This window comes from Cervus canadensis, chromosome 28, assembly GCF_019320065.1.
Source record: "Cervus canadensis isolate Bull #8, Minnesota chromosome 28, ASM1932006v1, whole genome shotgun sequence".
Taxonomy (NCBI): Eukaryota; Metazoa; Chordata; class Mammalia; order Artiodactyla; family Cervidae; genus Cervus; species Cervus canadensis.
Window position 1 is genome coordinate 1649625 of NC_057413.1, and position 14810 is coordinate 1664434.

The 14810-nt window shown below is 54.9% G+C and overlaps 1 protein-coding gene and 1 pseudogene across 1 annotated transcript; both read left to right on the top strand.

The window, feature by feature from the left end:
• The first annotated feature begins 698 nt into the window (after window positions 1-698).
• Window positions 699-5731, top strand: LOC122429578 (annotated as a pseudogene).
• Window positions 5732-8047: 2316 nt separating this feature from the next.
• LOC122429577 (serpin B6-like) lies at window positions 8048-9369 on the top strand. The gene is made up of 3 exons (XM_043450019.1): window positions 8048-8065; window positions 8513-8668; window positions 8856-9369. Exons 1-3 carry the CDS (start codon window positions 8063-8065, stop codon window positions 9258-9260), a joined length of 564 nt encoding a protein of 187 aa, XP_043305954.1. The 5' UTR covers window positions 8048-8062; the 3' UTR covers window positions 9261-9369.
• The last annotated feature ends 5441 nt before the right edge of the window (window positions 9370-14810 follow it).

Sequence of the window (14810 nt, forward strand, 5' to 3'; positions counted from 1 at the left end):
CTCCCCGTCCTCATGCAGGGAGCTGATGCAGGGCCCGGAGGGGGGCTGCCAGCCTGCACGCCCTGCGGCTTCGGGCCCTTTCCTCGGGCTCACCTGCTTTCTTTTCCCAGGACGGTGTCTATCACGGACGCGGCTTTCTGGTGAAGACCTGGGGTCTCTCAGCTCTCATCCCTTCCCGCCACACAGATAAGGGCCCTGAACGCTCACGCACCCCCGCCCCTCCCCACAGTGTCCTGTTCTGGACCAGACGCCCTCTGTGGCGGGGGTGTGACCTCCGAGGCCGGTCCCTGCAGGTGGATGTGGGCGCATCCCAAGGCCCTTGTCCCGAACCGGGTGACAGGGCCTGGGCCTGATCAGCAAGGGCCTGGGCACGGGGCCCTGGATTTGGGCTTCAGCACAGGCGGAGGTCCCAGAGGAGGAGACCTGGCGTCGGGGGGGTTGTGTTTGAGGCTTTCATGCTTCTTTGTACGGGCTTTACTTGTCTTTTCTCTCAAGGCTTCAGGTTATGCTAAGTGGGGTCTTTCTCTCTCTTTACAAAATATTCAACTTGTGTAACTGTTTGGATTGATCATTTTGAGTGATTCTTGTTATAACCTCATACCTATAGGCCTCAAAAACAATCTAGAAATGGGAGCAAAAGCCAACAGCTCTTTCCCAACCCTCCCAGGCCCAGCATCCTCTCTGTATCACCACTGATCTCAGCCGTGTTTACGTGTTAGAACCCGACAGGGGGGTCTGAGCCCCCCGAGGAAAACGAGTTTTGTGCGTGTACCTGTTTGCTCGTCGAAGCAGAGCGTCAGTGCTCACAACATTTAAGAGCAGATGAGATGCGGTCGACCTGTGGCCTGAATTTACGTGATACTGGTTTTAAAAATCCATCCTTTCAGACTCGACACCATGGATGCGCTGTCAGAAGCAAACGGCACATTTGCCTTGACCCTTCTGAAAAAGCTGGGTGAGGACAACTTGAAAAATGTGCTTATCGCACCCCTAAGCATCTCCTCTGCCCTGACCATGGTCCTCGTGGGGGCCAGGGGCAACACCGCAGCCCAGATGTCCCAGGTACATTCGGGAAGCCGGTTCTGGGTGGCGGCAGTCGCTGTTTCTTTGGCCAGTGTGCCGGAGTCCACGATCCGAAACCCAGAGGCCTTGCTTGACAGACAGGCCTCGCTCCCCATCTGCCCATTCCTGGGCCTGCCGTCCAGTGTCTCTCTGGCTGGTGGCCTGGGGCTCCTGACTGCGCAGCACCCGATTCCAGCAGGACAGGCTTGAATGAGCAAGCGTTCATCGAGCTTCTGCTCCGACCCGCTGCCTAAGGCCCTGCTGGCCGAGGCCCGTCCTGCCGAGACGCCCAGAGCCAGCCCCAGGCGGGCTGCACAGGGTGTGGACGTCAGCTCCTGGGCCACAGTGGTGGCGGGGCGCTGACCTCTGCCCCGTGGGGGTCACAGCCCTCCCTCATGGGGGTGCCCTTACCCCTCCCAGGGCCTGGGGTCCAGAGGGTCTCCAGGTTTACCAGAGTCCTGATCCCCCTCCTTGAGCCTGGACCTTGAGTTTGACCTCTGCCCTAAGGCCATCACTTTCAGGGTCCTCTGCCAGCTGGAGAGCCTGGGAGTGAGAAGCATTTGCACTCTCCACCCAGCAAGTGTTAGGACGCAAATACGGGGGAGCTCACGCTCAGTCGTGACCAGCGCTTTGTGACCCGTGGACTCTGGCCCTCCAGGCTCCTCTGTCCATGGGATTCTCCAGAGAGAACACGGGCGTGGGTTGCCATGTCCTCCTCCAGGGGATCTTCCCGGCCCAGGGATCGAACCCGCAGGTCTTGAGTCTCCTGCACCGGCAGGTGGATCATTTACCACTGCGCCACCGGGAGACGCACGTGTTCCCTTTAAGTTCTGCCTGAAAAGGGAGCAGTCCCCTCTGGTGCTCGTCACTGACTCCCCTCCCGCTTCCCAGGCTCTGAAGGGGCCGCCCTCTCTCTGGGCACCTCCTGTGCAGGTTCTGATTCTGGGGGGAGGGCCGGCCTTCCCGCCCTGGATGGGAGTCTCTCCAGGGCTCCTGCCCAAGCTCCTCTCCTCCAGCAGTGGTGCCCCGGGGCCTCAGCCCTTGGTTGTCTGGACCTTCTCTCTGTGGCTCCCGTCAAACTGCCCTTGACCAGGAATGACCGGGACCGGGCCTCAACCTCTGCGTCCTGGCCGCACGGTGCCCGCTGGGCTCCTGTGATCCAGGAGTGGCCCCAATCCCGCGAGGAGCTCTCCTCTGTGTGACCGCTCTCCCACATTGTCACGAGGCCCCAGCAGGATGGCTGGGCATCTCTGCACCCTGGCAAAGGGGCAAGACAGCGAACATGGAGTTGCCAGGCCTTTACGAAGGCCCAGGCCCAGAAGAGCCACTTCTCCTGTGTCCCGCTGGTTGGAGCCCGTCCCGACGCCAGTCCAGACCCAAAGCCGTGGCCTGTTTGTGCAGAGACAGGAGGCCTGTCCCCCGGACCTGTCTGCAGGCAGACCGCGAGCACAGGGCACTGGGCTCGCCGAGGGGCACTTCTGTGCCAGCCGTCACTGTCTGACCCCCACGGGAGGCAGGCTGGGGGGGCTCCCAGAGGCCTTGTGCCTTTATTTGGGTGAGTCTTGCTTTAAGCTGCAGGGAGTGTCAGTTCGGTTCCTAGGCTGACTTCAGGGTGGTGTCTATTTCCTGTAGTCAATGCGTACTGCACTTGTGTGTTTTTATCTGTTTTTTATTTCAGACCCTTTCTCTAAGAACCAGAGGTTGCAGAGGTGTAGATGTCCACAAGAGTTTCCAGAAACTTCTCTGTGAAGTTAATAGGACCTGCACACAGTACTTGCTCAGAACCGCCACCAGGCTTTTTGGAGGGAACACTTATGATTTCCTCTCTGTAAGTCATACTGTCGTTTTCCCAAAGCAGATAGAGACTGAGGTCATGTGGAAGCAGGAGCTGGGCCTTGTGGTGCAGCTGAGGCCCTATGGGCTGAGACCCACATGGTGGGTGGGGTGTGGGACTCCATTCACGACCTCTCGCTTCCTGGAACTGTTCAGTCATTGCCCTTAAGAGAAGGCATTGTTCACATGTGATAGAATTGTTCACATGTTCGTGAAGCTTCGATGAGATGATTGTCAGAGAACTAACACGGATCATAGCACAGTTGCAGATGAGTTTGCCAAAACAAAGAAGTGATCAAATAGAATATTTCTGATGTTGTTTTTCACATGATGGAAGTTTCTCTGCATTGTGAGACTTGCTCAATTTTTTTCACACATGTAAATAATTTGATTATCTTTTCATGTGCGGAATTTTTTTTTAAGTTTTTGTCTTTTTTACTCTAATTCAATCTAGTTGCAGTGCTTTCATGATTTTTAAATTTTTTTCATACACAGCTCAAGTAATCTGTGAGTGTGTTCTTATTATATAAAAATGCAGACAAAGCCAGAGTCCTGCCAAACTCTCTTCCACTCCCTGGCCTCCCATGCCCAGTATAAGGGCTTGTCCCCTGTGCATAGAGAAAGTCTTTCCATCTCACGACATGTGTGTCTGTTGCCATTCAGTCGCTGAGCCGTGTCCGACTCTTTCTGACCCCGTGGACTGCAGCAGGCCAGGCTCCTCTGTCCTCTACTGTGTTCCAGAGTTTGCTCAGACTCATGTCCATTGAGTTGGTGATGCCACCCAACCATCTCATCTTCTCTCGTCCCCTTCTCCTTTTGCCTTCATCTTTCCCAGCATCAGGGTCTTTTCCAATGAGTCGGCTCTTGGCATCAGGCGGCCACAGTGTGGGAGCTTCAGCCTCAGCAACAGCGTGTGTCCGCCTCACCCTTTCCCACGGTGGTGGGCAGCGTCCTCAGGGTGGCTGTACTGAGATGCAGCCGCCAGCCCCCTGGGTGGGCGTGGGGTGGGGCCCAGCCCGGGCCGAGCCAGCAGGGACCGTGTGTGTGTGGATCTGTCCTGTGCGTGCCTGCTACTCCAGATGGACTTCAGAAGGAAGGGACAGAGGGAGGCTCTCAGATCTCAGTGAATTCTGCCTCATTCCCGTCCTGATGGCTGCAGCCCTTCCCGTCGTCCTCAGGAAGGGTAGCAGGTCCGCACGTCCACCCTCTGCTCAGCGCTGTGGGTGCTGAGCCTTTAACATTCTGATTGTTCATGAGACTGAGCAGCTTTTCACGTTGAACGAACATTTATATCTTTTCTGAAAATTGCCTATGATATGTCCTTTGTATAGTTTTCCTTGGGGATTTGTGTCTTTTTTTTCGTTAATGAATTCTTTTTATGTTTAGGATAATGATCCTATTCTGTTATATGGTTTTTTTTCCCTTATTTTTCACACTTGTTTCAGGCTCTAAATTAACAGTTTCTAAACAGGTGGTGTAAAGTGCATGTCGTCAGCATGAGGTCAAACATCCGTAAGGCTTTGCAGCACGGTGTGCGTTTTCCTTACCACCGGGTTTACTTGTTTTTATCAGTCTTAGCTACTTGCTAGTTTAGAGTCATCTTTGTATGAGCCTTAGATGTGCAGAAAAGCAAAACTTCCAGTAAACACAAAGAACTGGCTAATTTTCCTTCACTTCCTTTCTTTCTGGTGGATATTTGAAGAAAAGCATTGATATCTAAAACGTTATTTTGATATGAAGTGTAAAATCAAAAGATGAGAAATATTTGTTGGTTATTTCACAGTGATCGAGGATTCCAATAATTCAATACCAATCGCAGTGTATAATTAGATATTCCTTTAGTTTGCTTTTTGACTGGTCATTACTTACTAAGCAGTAATTTGAGAAGCAGGGACTTCTTTTCAGATGTGTTTAAAAGCTCTTGAAATCACCAAGGGTCTGATGAGGTATCGGCTTGTAGGTGACCACTTTGCTTCCTGACTATTGCCTTAGACTGAGAGACTGCCATCTTTCTCCAAAGCCCCGATGAAGAAGTGGAGCAGTAGGCCGGCAGAGCCTGAATGATGTGAGCGTTCTATGAAATGAGGCACCTGGACCAGGAGATAGAGGGTCCACGGTGTGCGGAGAGCTCAGCCACGTGACATCAGACAGAGCCAGCTTCTCCTGGTCCTCAGAGCGCCTCTGAGACGCAGCTACTGCTGCGTCCTTGCTTCCAGGGGGCAGGGAAGCCAGAGAGACGCAGCAACCTTGCCAGGGTCACCCGGGAGTGAAGCCCGGAACTTGTGCTGCCGGCACTGTTGCCACAGGGCCTCTCCTCAGTGGTTGTGTTGCTGTTTAGTGGCTAAGTTGTGTCTGACTCTTTGCAACCCCATGGACTGTAGCCCACCAGGCTCCTCTGTCCATGGGATTGTCCAGGCAAGAACACTGGAGTGGGTTGCCATTTCCTTCTCCAGGGGATCTTCCCCACTCAGAGATCAAACCCTCGTCTCCAACATTGGCAGGCAGATTCTTTACCACTGTGCCACCTGGGAAGCCTGTGGTTTTACTGTCATTTATTCGATGTAGCTGAAAACTGAGAAACCGGATTGAAGGTTAATTCCTCACATCCTTTGTACATTCCACAAGAAACCGTCAAATGATCAGTGTTGAGGTTTGGCGCCGTGAAGAAGTAAGCTGTTGGCGTGGTCTGTTTCTGTAGCCATGTGATTCTGTCACTCCGTCTCTCCTAGTATTTCAAAGATGCCTGCCGCATATTCTACCAAGCAGAAATGGAAGACCTGGACTTTGTCAGAGCTATGAAGGAGTCCGTGAAGCACATAAACACCTGGGTAGCTGAAAAGACAGAAGGTGAGGACATGTCAGTACTTCTGTTGGCATAGTATTTGAATCAGTCTTATTATCCATCAGTTCCTTCCCAAGACCATCAAATGCAAATAGGAATGGCTTTTTTCTGTAAAGAACTGTAAACTTTCAAAATCCACTCCTGAAATATAATCAGTAATCAATTTCTCTAGCTTTCCCCCCTCCTCATCAGTATTTCGGAGAAGGCACTTGCACCCACTCCAGTACTCTTGCCTGGAAAATCCCATGGACGGAGGAGCCTCGTGTGCTGCAGTTTATGGGGTCAATAAAAGTCGGACACGACTGAACGACCACTTTCACTTTTCACTTGCATGCATTGGAGAACGAAATGGCAACCAACTCCAGTGTTCTTGCCTGGAGAATCCCAGGGACAGGGGAGCCTGGTGGTCTGCCGTCTACGGGGTCGCACAGAGTCGGACAAGACTGAAGCGACTTAGCAGCAGCAGCAGTATTTGGTGCACCTCTTCCAGAGCAAACACACTTTGATTTTTCGCTGGTGCAGTAATGTTCATATAGTCTGCCTTCTCACAAAGGGCGGAAGGGAAACTCTGGACGCGGGCTCCACCCCCTGCCTGTCCAGCGGAGCTCACGCTCTGCGGGTCGCTGAGCATCACTGCAGGACACTCGGTCAAGCCCCGGTCCACCTGCGGTTCTTCGTTCTCGTGCTCGCCACACTGGCTTCGACCTCTCCCCTTCAGGACAGTCCCCTCACGTTGTAGACCGAACATTCCTTTTTCTGTCACTGTGAATTATCCTGCCCTTATTTTTTGTTCATTTTATGTGTTTTATGCAACTCTTGGGTTCTTGCTGAGCAGAGATTTTAAGGTTTTGGTCGCTGATTTTGCTTTAGGGGCCAGGCTGCCTGTACGGGTTTCCCTGGTGGGTCCAATGGTAAACAATCCACCTGCCAATGCAGGAGAGGCGGGTTGGATCCCTGGGTGAGAAAGATCCCTGGAGAAGGAAATGGCAACCTGCTCCAGTATACTTACTTCCCCGGGGAATCCGATGGACGCAGGAGCCTGGTGGGCTGCAGTCCATGGGGTCACAGAGAGTCGAACACAGCTTAGCGAGTGAACAGACAACTCGCTGTCCATGGTTGTCTGGGGGACAGTGAGCCCTCTGGTCAGTGCCTGACTCCTCCAGGGGACGGGCCAGTAAATACTGTGCCCAGCACCTCCCCCAGGGAACCCTGCTAGCTCACTGGCTCTTTAATTCTGCTTTGCAGGTAAAATTAGAGACTTGCTCGCTGCAAATTCAGTTGACCCCATGACTCGTCTGGTTCTCGTGAATGCCATCTACTTCAAAGGAAACTGGGCTAAACAGTTTAACAAACAGCACACCGTGGAAAGGCCATTCCATGTCAGCGAGGTGAACAAGAATGTTTCATGAATTGAAGGAGGTTCTTGGAAACGGTCCCTGGGGTCCCCTTGGTTTATGGAGCGTGCAAGCAGGCTGACCTCAAGGAACCTGTGCCTCTTGTGGCCGTCGTGTCCGAGATGTGGATCCGGGCAAACCCTGGCTTCCTCTCCCCCTGCTCCTCCTCTACTGTATCCTTAGTGGCGGTCCATGCCGTGGGTGTTCCGTCTTGTATCACACATCCCCCAGGGCAGCTTCCAGGTCTCTGGGCCTCCTAGAACTCCCGAGATCCGGGTCAAACTCGAGACCGTGGCTATGAAGCTCCGTGGGCTGGATCCTAACGTCCGTCCCCATCCCGTCAGTAGCTACCAGCACAGACGCCTTTCTCTGCAGGGCCGTCCAGAAGCCTCCTAGCGGTCTCCCCAGCCCGGGTTCCTGGTTCCTGTGTCCCTCCTCTGAGCTCTCGCAGAGCGCGGGGCCTCTCCCAGTGGCTGATCTCCCAGAGCCCCTCGGGCCCGGGTGCAGGACCAGGGAGGTTACTTGGAAGTTTTCCTGATGACCCAGGCTGGGCTGAGCGTGGCGGGGTAGGAAGCACAAGTCAGACTGTATTGTATGTTCATTAATTGCATGTGTTGATTCTCGGCCGTGCCGGCTCTCCTGGCAGCAGCCTCTCCTGCAGCTGCTGTGGCGGAGGCCCTCTGGGCTCCGTGCTGGGGCTCCTCCTGCTGGCGCTTCTCTTGGGGCTGAGCTCGGGCTCCAGGCCCGTGACCTCAGGAGCTGCGGTCCCGGGCTCTCAGCCCAGGCTCAGTAGCTGTGGCCTGAGGGCTTAGAGCCCCAGGGCTGTGGGGTCTTCCCAGACCAGGGGTGGAGCCTGTGTCTCCTGCATTGGAGGTGGATTATTTACCCCGAGCCACCAGGGAAGCCCTGATGTCTTTAAAGAAGAGCCAACATGGTTTGTTCATGGGTCAGCTGTGGGGTGGGAGGGACAGGGGCCCAGGACACTGCAGGGTTGACTGGGGAGGAGTGGTGTCACCATGAGCAGAGATGGGAAAGTATAGATGGAGCAGGTGTGGGGGGAACCGAGCCGCCAGTGTGGAAGCCGACACGAGGCTCCTTTGCGTCCAGATGCAGATGTCAGGTAGGCAGGAGCCGGGGAGAGGTCCTGCTGGGAATGTCCGTGCGGAGCCCTCCTGGGTCAGCAGGAGAAGAGAAGCCTGAGGCCTGAGAGCTGGGAACCCGGGGGTGGGAGCTGGAGCCGAGCAGATAGCTGACGACGCGGAGCTGGGGTGGGTCTGGAAGACAAGACAGAGTGTGTGTGCCCAGGTGGCCGGCTCTGATGAGTCATCTAGCGTGTCCATGGGTCTCGTTTCCACTTAAGGTTTATCCATTTCCTTTATAGAACTTGCAGAAACATGTGCCAATGATGTTCACGAAGTCCACCTTTAAAATGACTTACATTGGAGAGATAAGCACCCAGATCCTGGTGCTTCCATACATCGGCCAAGAGCTGAACATGGTCATCCTGCTGCCCAGTGAAAGCACCGACTTGAACACGGTAACCGGGCATCCTCGGCCCCGGGGCCCGGGCTCTCATCCGGATCCCTGCCGGTCACTGGGCTCCGGGAAATCGTGTGCAGCCGGCAGGCCGCCCCGGGCCCGCAGGGCGCAGAGTGTGGGTCACAGCGGACAGTCCCTGGGGCAGCGCTGCTGCAGACCCTGAGATCTTCTACCTTCTCCTCCAGGTGGAGAAGGCCCTGACCTACGAGAAATTCATCGCCTGGACGAAGCCAGATGTGATGGCCGAGGAGGAGGTGGAGGTGTTCCTGCCCCGGTTCACGTTGGAGGAGAGTTACGACATGGAGGGGGTCCTCCGGAAACTGGGCATGACCGACGCTTTCTACGAGGCCTGCACCAACTTCAGTGGGATGTCATCCGGGCGAGGCTTGCACCTGTCCAAGGTCGTGCACAAGTCCTCTGTGGAGGTCACCGAGGAGGGCACGGAGGCCGCGGCCACCACAGAGGCCAGGATCATGCTGAAATGCCTGAGGGTCGTATACCGGTTCCATGCCGACCGGCCCTTCCTCTTCTTCATCCAGCACGGCAAGACAGGGGCCATCCTGTTCTGCGGCCGTTTCTGCTCACCGTGACGGGGTGCTGGAGGCGCCCCGGTGCTCCTCACCGCTCTCCCCGATGTCTGGAAGAGCTGAAACCCCAGTGACCTTGGCAAAGGTCCACAAATAAAGGGCTGATGGAGACCGCCTGTGTGTGTGTGTGTGTGCCTGTGTGGTCTCGTGTCCCGCGCCTTCTCGGAGCTGCAGCCACCATCAGAGGCGGGCGCTCGGTGGTCATGCTGTCAGGGAGCACGGCTGCCTGCTCTCTGGGCCCGCCCTCCGCCCGCCCCGTCCAGGCCCTCGGGGAGAGCGCTGTCTGCTCCGGGCCTGGAAGGATGAGCGGGCCTTCCCTGTCTCCTCTGCAGTGGCCTCCCCCTGAGAACAGAGCGAAGCAGGGGCTACAGCAGCCACAGGGAGGGGGAGCAGGCCTCAGAGACCCCCGAACCTGAGCCCTCCAGAAACCAGCAGAAGAGGGGAGGGCCGTGGACCGAGACGGGAGACGTCCGTCCGCGAACCACTGCGTCTGCGTTGGAGGGTCTGTGCTCTGACCTAGTTCTAGTGCTTGCCGTCCACACTCACTGAGCATGTTCAGTTGCCCCCGGGGTCAGCGATGAGCAGACAGTTCCTGTTCAGGAGAAGGAGGCCTTCAGACCACGTCATGATGCGTGCCGGGTGACCTTCCATCCTGCCGCTGGTACTGGAGAAAAAGAGGCAGCTAAGGTTTCAACCAGTGCATCCCAAAGGAGATCAGTCCTGAGTGTTCACTGGAAGGACTGATGCTGAAGCTAAAACTCTAATACCTTAGTCACATGATGTGAAGAGCTGACTCATTGGAAAAGACCCTGATGCTGGGAAAGACTGGAGGCCGGAGGAGGAGGCGAGGACGGAGGAGGAGGCGAGGACAGAGGATGAGATGGTTGGAAGGCATCATTGACTCCATGGACATGAGTTTGAGCAAGCTCCGGGAGACGATGATGGACAGGGAGGCCTGGCGGCTGCAGTCCACGGGGTCGCAAAGAGTCGGACACGACTGAGTGCTGAACCACAGCATGGGGAACCATTGTGAGCTTCAGACTGGACGAGTGACATGATTCCTGCTTTCATCTGTTTCCTCCCCCCCTCCCTCCCGTGTCCGTTCTGACTCCAGCCCCGGCCCTGTGGAGGGACTGGGTGCAGCGGGACAGGCCCCAGGGGCCCTGAGGACGCGGCTCCGGGGACCAGGGCACAGCCTGGCGGGCCTGAGCCTGGGCAGCGCCGCAGTGACGGGGTGCTGCCCAGAGCTGATGAGACGGCGGGCATCACAGGATGTGAGGACCAGGTGGACTGGGGGCAAGGGGCCAGGGAAGGACTGGAGATGCAGGTGCCACTTACTAGTCTAGCTCAGGTACCTGTGCTCGTTGTGACGTGTTAACTGAGAGGAGCCTGCGGGGAAGGGGAGCGTCAGGGCTCTAGTGCAGAATTGCTGTGCTTAGTCGTCAGTCGTGTCCGCCTCCTTGAGACGCCATGGACTGTAGCCCACCATGGACTGAAAATCCACTCACAGGACTTTCATTTCCTGCACCAGCGGAACTTCCCGACCCAGGGATCAAGCGCGCATCTCCTGTCCAAGAGGACTCATGTTGTCTGAGGAGCATTAGGAGAAGGTGTCCAGTAGACAAGCAGGAAGAGAGCAGGGTATGGGACGTAGGTGCTGGGAGCCACATGCGGGATTCACCGGCCCAGCCGCGTCTGTGTGTCAAAGAGTCACAGCTGAGGACAGAAGCTGGGGCCACGGCGGGGTGAGAGTGAAAGTCACTCAGTCGTGTCCGGCTCTGCAACCCCATGGACTGTATGGTTCATGTATAGAATCCTGCAGGCCAGAATGCTGGAGTGGGTAGCCTTTCCCTTCTCCAGGGGAATCTTGCCAACCCAGGGATTGAAGCCAGGTCTCCCACATTGCAGGCGGATTCTTTATCAGCTGAGCTGATCAGCACTTAAAAAACAAAAAGCGCACCTAGCCAGGAAGAGTGAGGAGGAGAAAGGCAGGTGGAAGCCGGACCATAATGTCCACAAGGGGCCGGCACTCTCCACTGCTGATTGAGGAGGAAGCGGAGAGGTAGGAGGGTGAGGGGCTGCTCCTCACCACAGACCAACACTGCCCTGACAAGCCCCAGAGTCAGTGGGAGGGGAGAGGGAGGACGGAGAGGGAGGAGGGAGAGGGAGGAGGGAGAGGGAGCGTGCTGGCCGGAGCCACAGGAACTGGAAGGAAGGTTGTGTCCTAAGGACAGAATGGAGATGAGCGTGTCACTTGCTTTCTGAATGGTGACAATCAGAAGCAACTGTAAAATATTAGGAATATCTAAACCGGAAAATGATTATTTTCTCAAGAGTAAAAGAGCAAGGGTTCCCTGGTAGCTTAGCTGGTAAAGAATCTGCCTGCAATGCAGCAGACCCCAATTTGATTCCTGGGTTGGGAAGATCCCCTGGAGAAGGGAATGGTTACCCACTCCAGTATTCTGGCCTGGCGAATTCCATGGACAGAGGAGCCTGGCTGGCTACAATGCATGGAGTCACAAAGAGTTAGACACGACCGAGTAACTTCCACTTTCACAAGAGCGAAGCAAAGTAACGCTGCTTTTTCTAGCTTGGTAAGTATTTGTTATTATTTTAGGTCTTTAATCCAGTGGCTCAGATGAAATTTGTACTTTGCAGCTGTACATGTCAACCCAGCACCTGAAAGACGGGTCCCTACAGGTGAAGTCTGTGAGGCATAGAGGGGCTTCATCTAAGATTGAATCACCTGAAACCTGGAAGATGTTCTTCAGAATCTGGGTCTCAGTCATTTTACTGGATCCAGTTGTCTCAGTTCAGTTCAGTTCAGTCGCTCAGTCGTGCCCAACTCTTTGCGACCCCATGAACTGCAGCACGCCAGGCCTCCCTGTCCATCACCAACTCCCGGAGTCCACCCAAACCCATGTCCATCGAGCTGATGATGCCATCCAACAATCTCATCCTCTGTCTTCCCCTTCTCCTCCTGCCCTCAATCTTTCCCAGCATCAGGGTCTTTTCCAATGAGTCAGCTCTTCGCATGAGGTGGCCAAAGTATTGGAGTTTCAGCTTCAACATCAGCCCTTCTGATGAACACCCAGGACTGATCTCCTTTAGGATGGACTGGTTGGATGTCCTTGCAGTCCAAGGGACTCTCAAGCATCTTCTCCAACACCACAGTTCAAAAGCACCAATTCTTCGGCACTCAGCTTTCTTCACAGTCCAACTCTCACATCCATACATGACCACTGGAGAAACCATAGCCTTGACAAGGTGGACCTTTGTTAGCAAAGTAATGTCTCTGCTTTTTAATATACTATCTAGGTTGGTCATAACTTTCCTTCCAAGGAGTAAGCGTCTTTTAATTTCATGGCTGCAATCACCATCTGTTGTTATTTATTTTGCAGTTATGCTCTCACTTAAAATCTGAGTTAAATTAAGGGAATCTTGTTACTCAAGATTTTTTAACATTGCTGATCATAAAATTTTAAGAAATAGTGCAACAACTGAATAGAAGTTTCCCGCCCTTACTTTTTTCTCTTTCCTTCTCTCATCTAGAGACACTCACTTTCTCTGGAATCACCTGGGTGACTCACGTCACAAGAAATGAAGAGCAAGATGAGCCAGGGCCTGCTGTCCGGGACGGGCCCGCCACTGCGCAGCGTCACAGAAGGGAGCTGGGTCAATCTTCGTGAGAAGCTCCAGGAACTGCCTCCTCAAATGCCAAGAGAGACCGAGTGGTTTGATCAGAACAGTCCTCACTGGACCCTGTGGCAACGAAGCTGTCAAAACGGAACAAACAAAAACTGTGGCAAGCAGGGCTCAGCTGCTTCGAGGCCGACTTGCACTGGTCTGTCCTGCCTGTGTCGCGCCAGGACCGCCCAGCTCTGCCGTCCTGGCGGGTGGACCTGCTCTGCAGGGCATGGCCTCGGAGGTTTAGGAGGGTGCCTTCTCGGCCAGCCCTAGTGGTCCGGGAGCGGGATGGCCTTGAAGACGTGCTGGTTTCCCACGAAGGGCCGGAGGTTACATTCCAAAATGCAAGCCTGAAGGAAACAGACCGCGGGTGTTTCTGCAGCGAAGTTGGGTTTATGCAATTCGGGGTCAGCAGGGAATTGCAGTTAAGGCTCTCTGCCGTGGCGGCCACAGGCAAGTCCCCACCCGGCAAGGGAAGGATCAGCTCTCAGAGAGGGGACCCGGCCGGGGCGGGCTGCGTAACAGAGCCCGGGCCGAGTCCTGGCGGGAGGGAAGGGGACTCTCCCGTCCCCTGTGGGGCTCCGCGGGGGCTGCAGGGCGAGCGCGCCCCCTGCTGGTCCCCTGGCGGTTTACCTAGGGTTTCCCTCCATTAATGCTTCTCAGGCCTCCGGACGAAAACCAAAAGGGACACGAGATACGCACTTTTCCTTACTCCTGCTTGGGGAGGGTGCTCAGAACATTTTCCTTCTTTCTAAAGAAAGCAAGCAGTTTCAGCACATTCTAAGTGTCCATCCGCCCTAGGTCGCCCACCCGCCAGCCCCTCATCAGGAGGGGACAGAGCGCAGCGGGGGAGGGAAGTGCTCTGCCTTCCGCCTCTGGGCCGCCCGCCCCTCGCCCCCAAGTCCCTGCAGCGCACACATTGGCCCCCTTCCAGAGCCCGCCTGACGCCAAAGGCAACGTGAGGCCTGCCCGCGGACCTGGGACCGCTCCTCCCGTGAGCCGTCTGGGCCACGCGGCCGGCCAAGCCTGGGGCTCCTCTGCAGAGCATTCTCAGATGACGTGATGATTGCGCATCAGCGTTAACGACTTTTTACCTGAACACCCAGAGTTCATGAAACGGCCACGGTGACACCACCAGCCGGTGAGATGATTATTTCATTCATTCCACAAACTTTTTTTTTTTTAATGTGTAACTTACAGAACTTCTCTTGTATTCTTTTTCATTTCATTTATTTATTTACTCAGCCGCATGGAGTCTTCGTTGCTGTGTGCAGGGTTGCCCCTGAGGTGTGTGGGATCTTAGTTCCTCAGCCAGGGATTGAACATGCGTTCTCTGCATTGGAAGGCAGATTCTTCACCACTGGACCCCCAAGGAAGGCCCTCTTCCACAGCCCGCTATCAAGCACCTGCTGCAGGCCAGGAGCTGCACTGGGGTCTGGGGACGTCATGGTAGGAGACACAGTCCCGGCCTCGGGATACCAGATAGATATTGTGAGATGGTAGAAAAAAAATGTGATTCGTGTCTGCCACCAGCCCCTGGCACAAAGTCCCTGAAACCCTGGTAATCTTCTAAGTGATAAGAAACTGGGAGTGTCTTTTGTTCTAGAATTTGGTCTCTGACCCCATATGCTGACACGGAGCTCCTGAAACCCGTGTAATTTCCTGGGTGATGAGAGTGTCTTCGGTTCTCATGAGATGACTCTGGGTGGAGCTCCCATTTGAGGGCTGCTCCCCAGAAAGACCAAGCCGTGATGAGAAGCTTGGAAACTTCAGCCTCACCCCTCCATTCTCTTGAGAAGGGAGAGGTCTGAAAATGGAGTTAATAATTGATCAAGCCTCTGTACGTAAAATCCGAATAGTGTGGGG

What these genes read in the sequence shown, in the direction of transcription:
- LOC122429577 (XM_043450019.1), top strand. An exon ending in AAAGCACCGACTTGAACACG is followed by an intron (nt 8,669 to 8,855) that starts GTAACCGGGCAT and finishes CTTCTCCTCCAG; the next exon opens with GTGGAGAAGGCCCTGACCTA.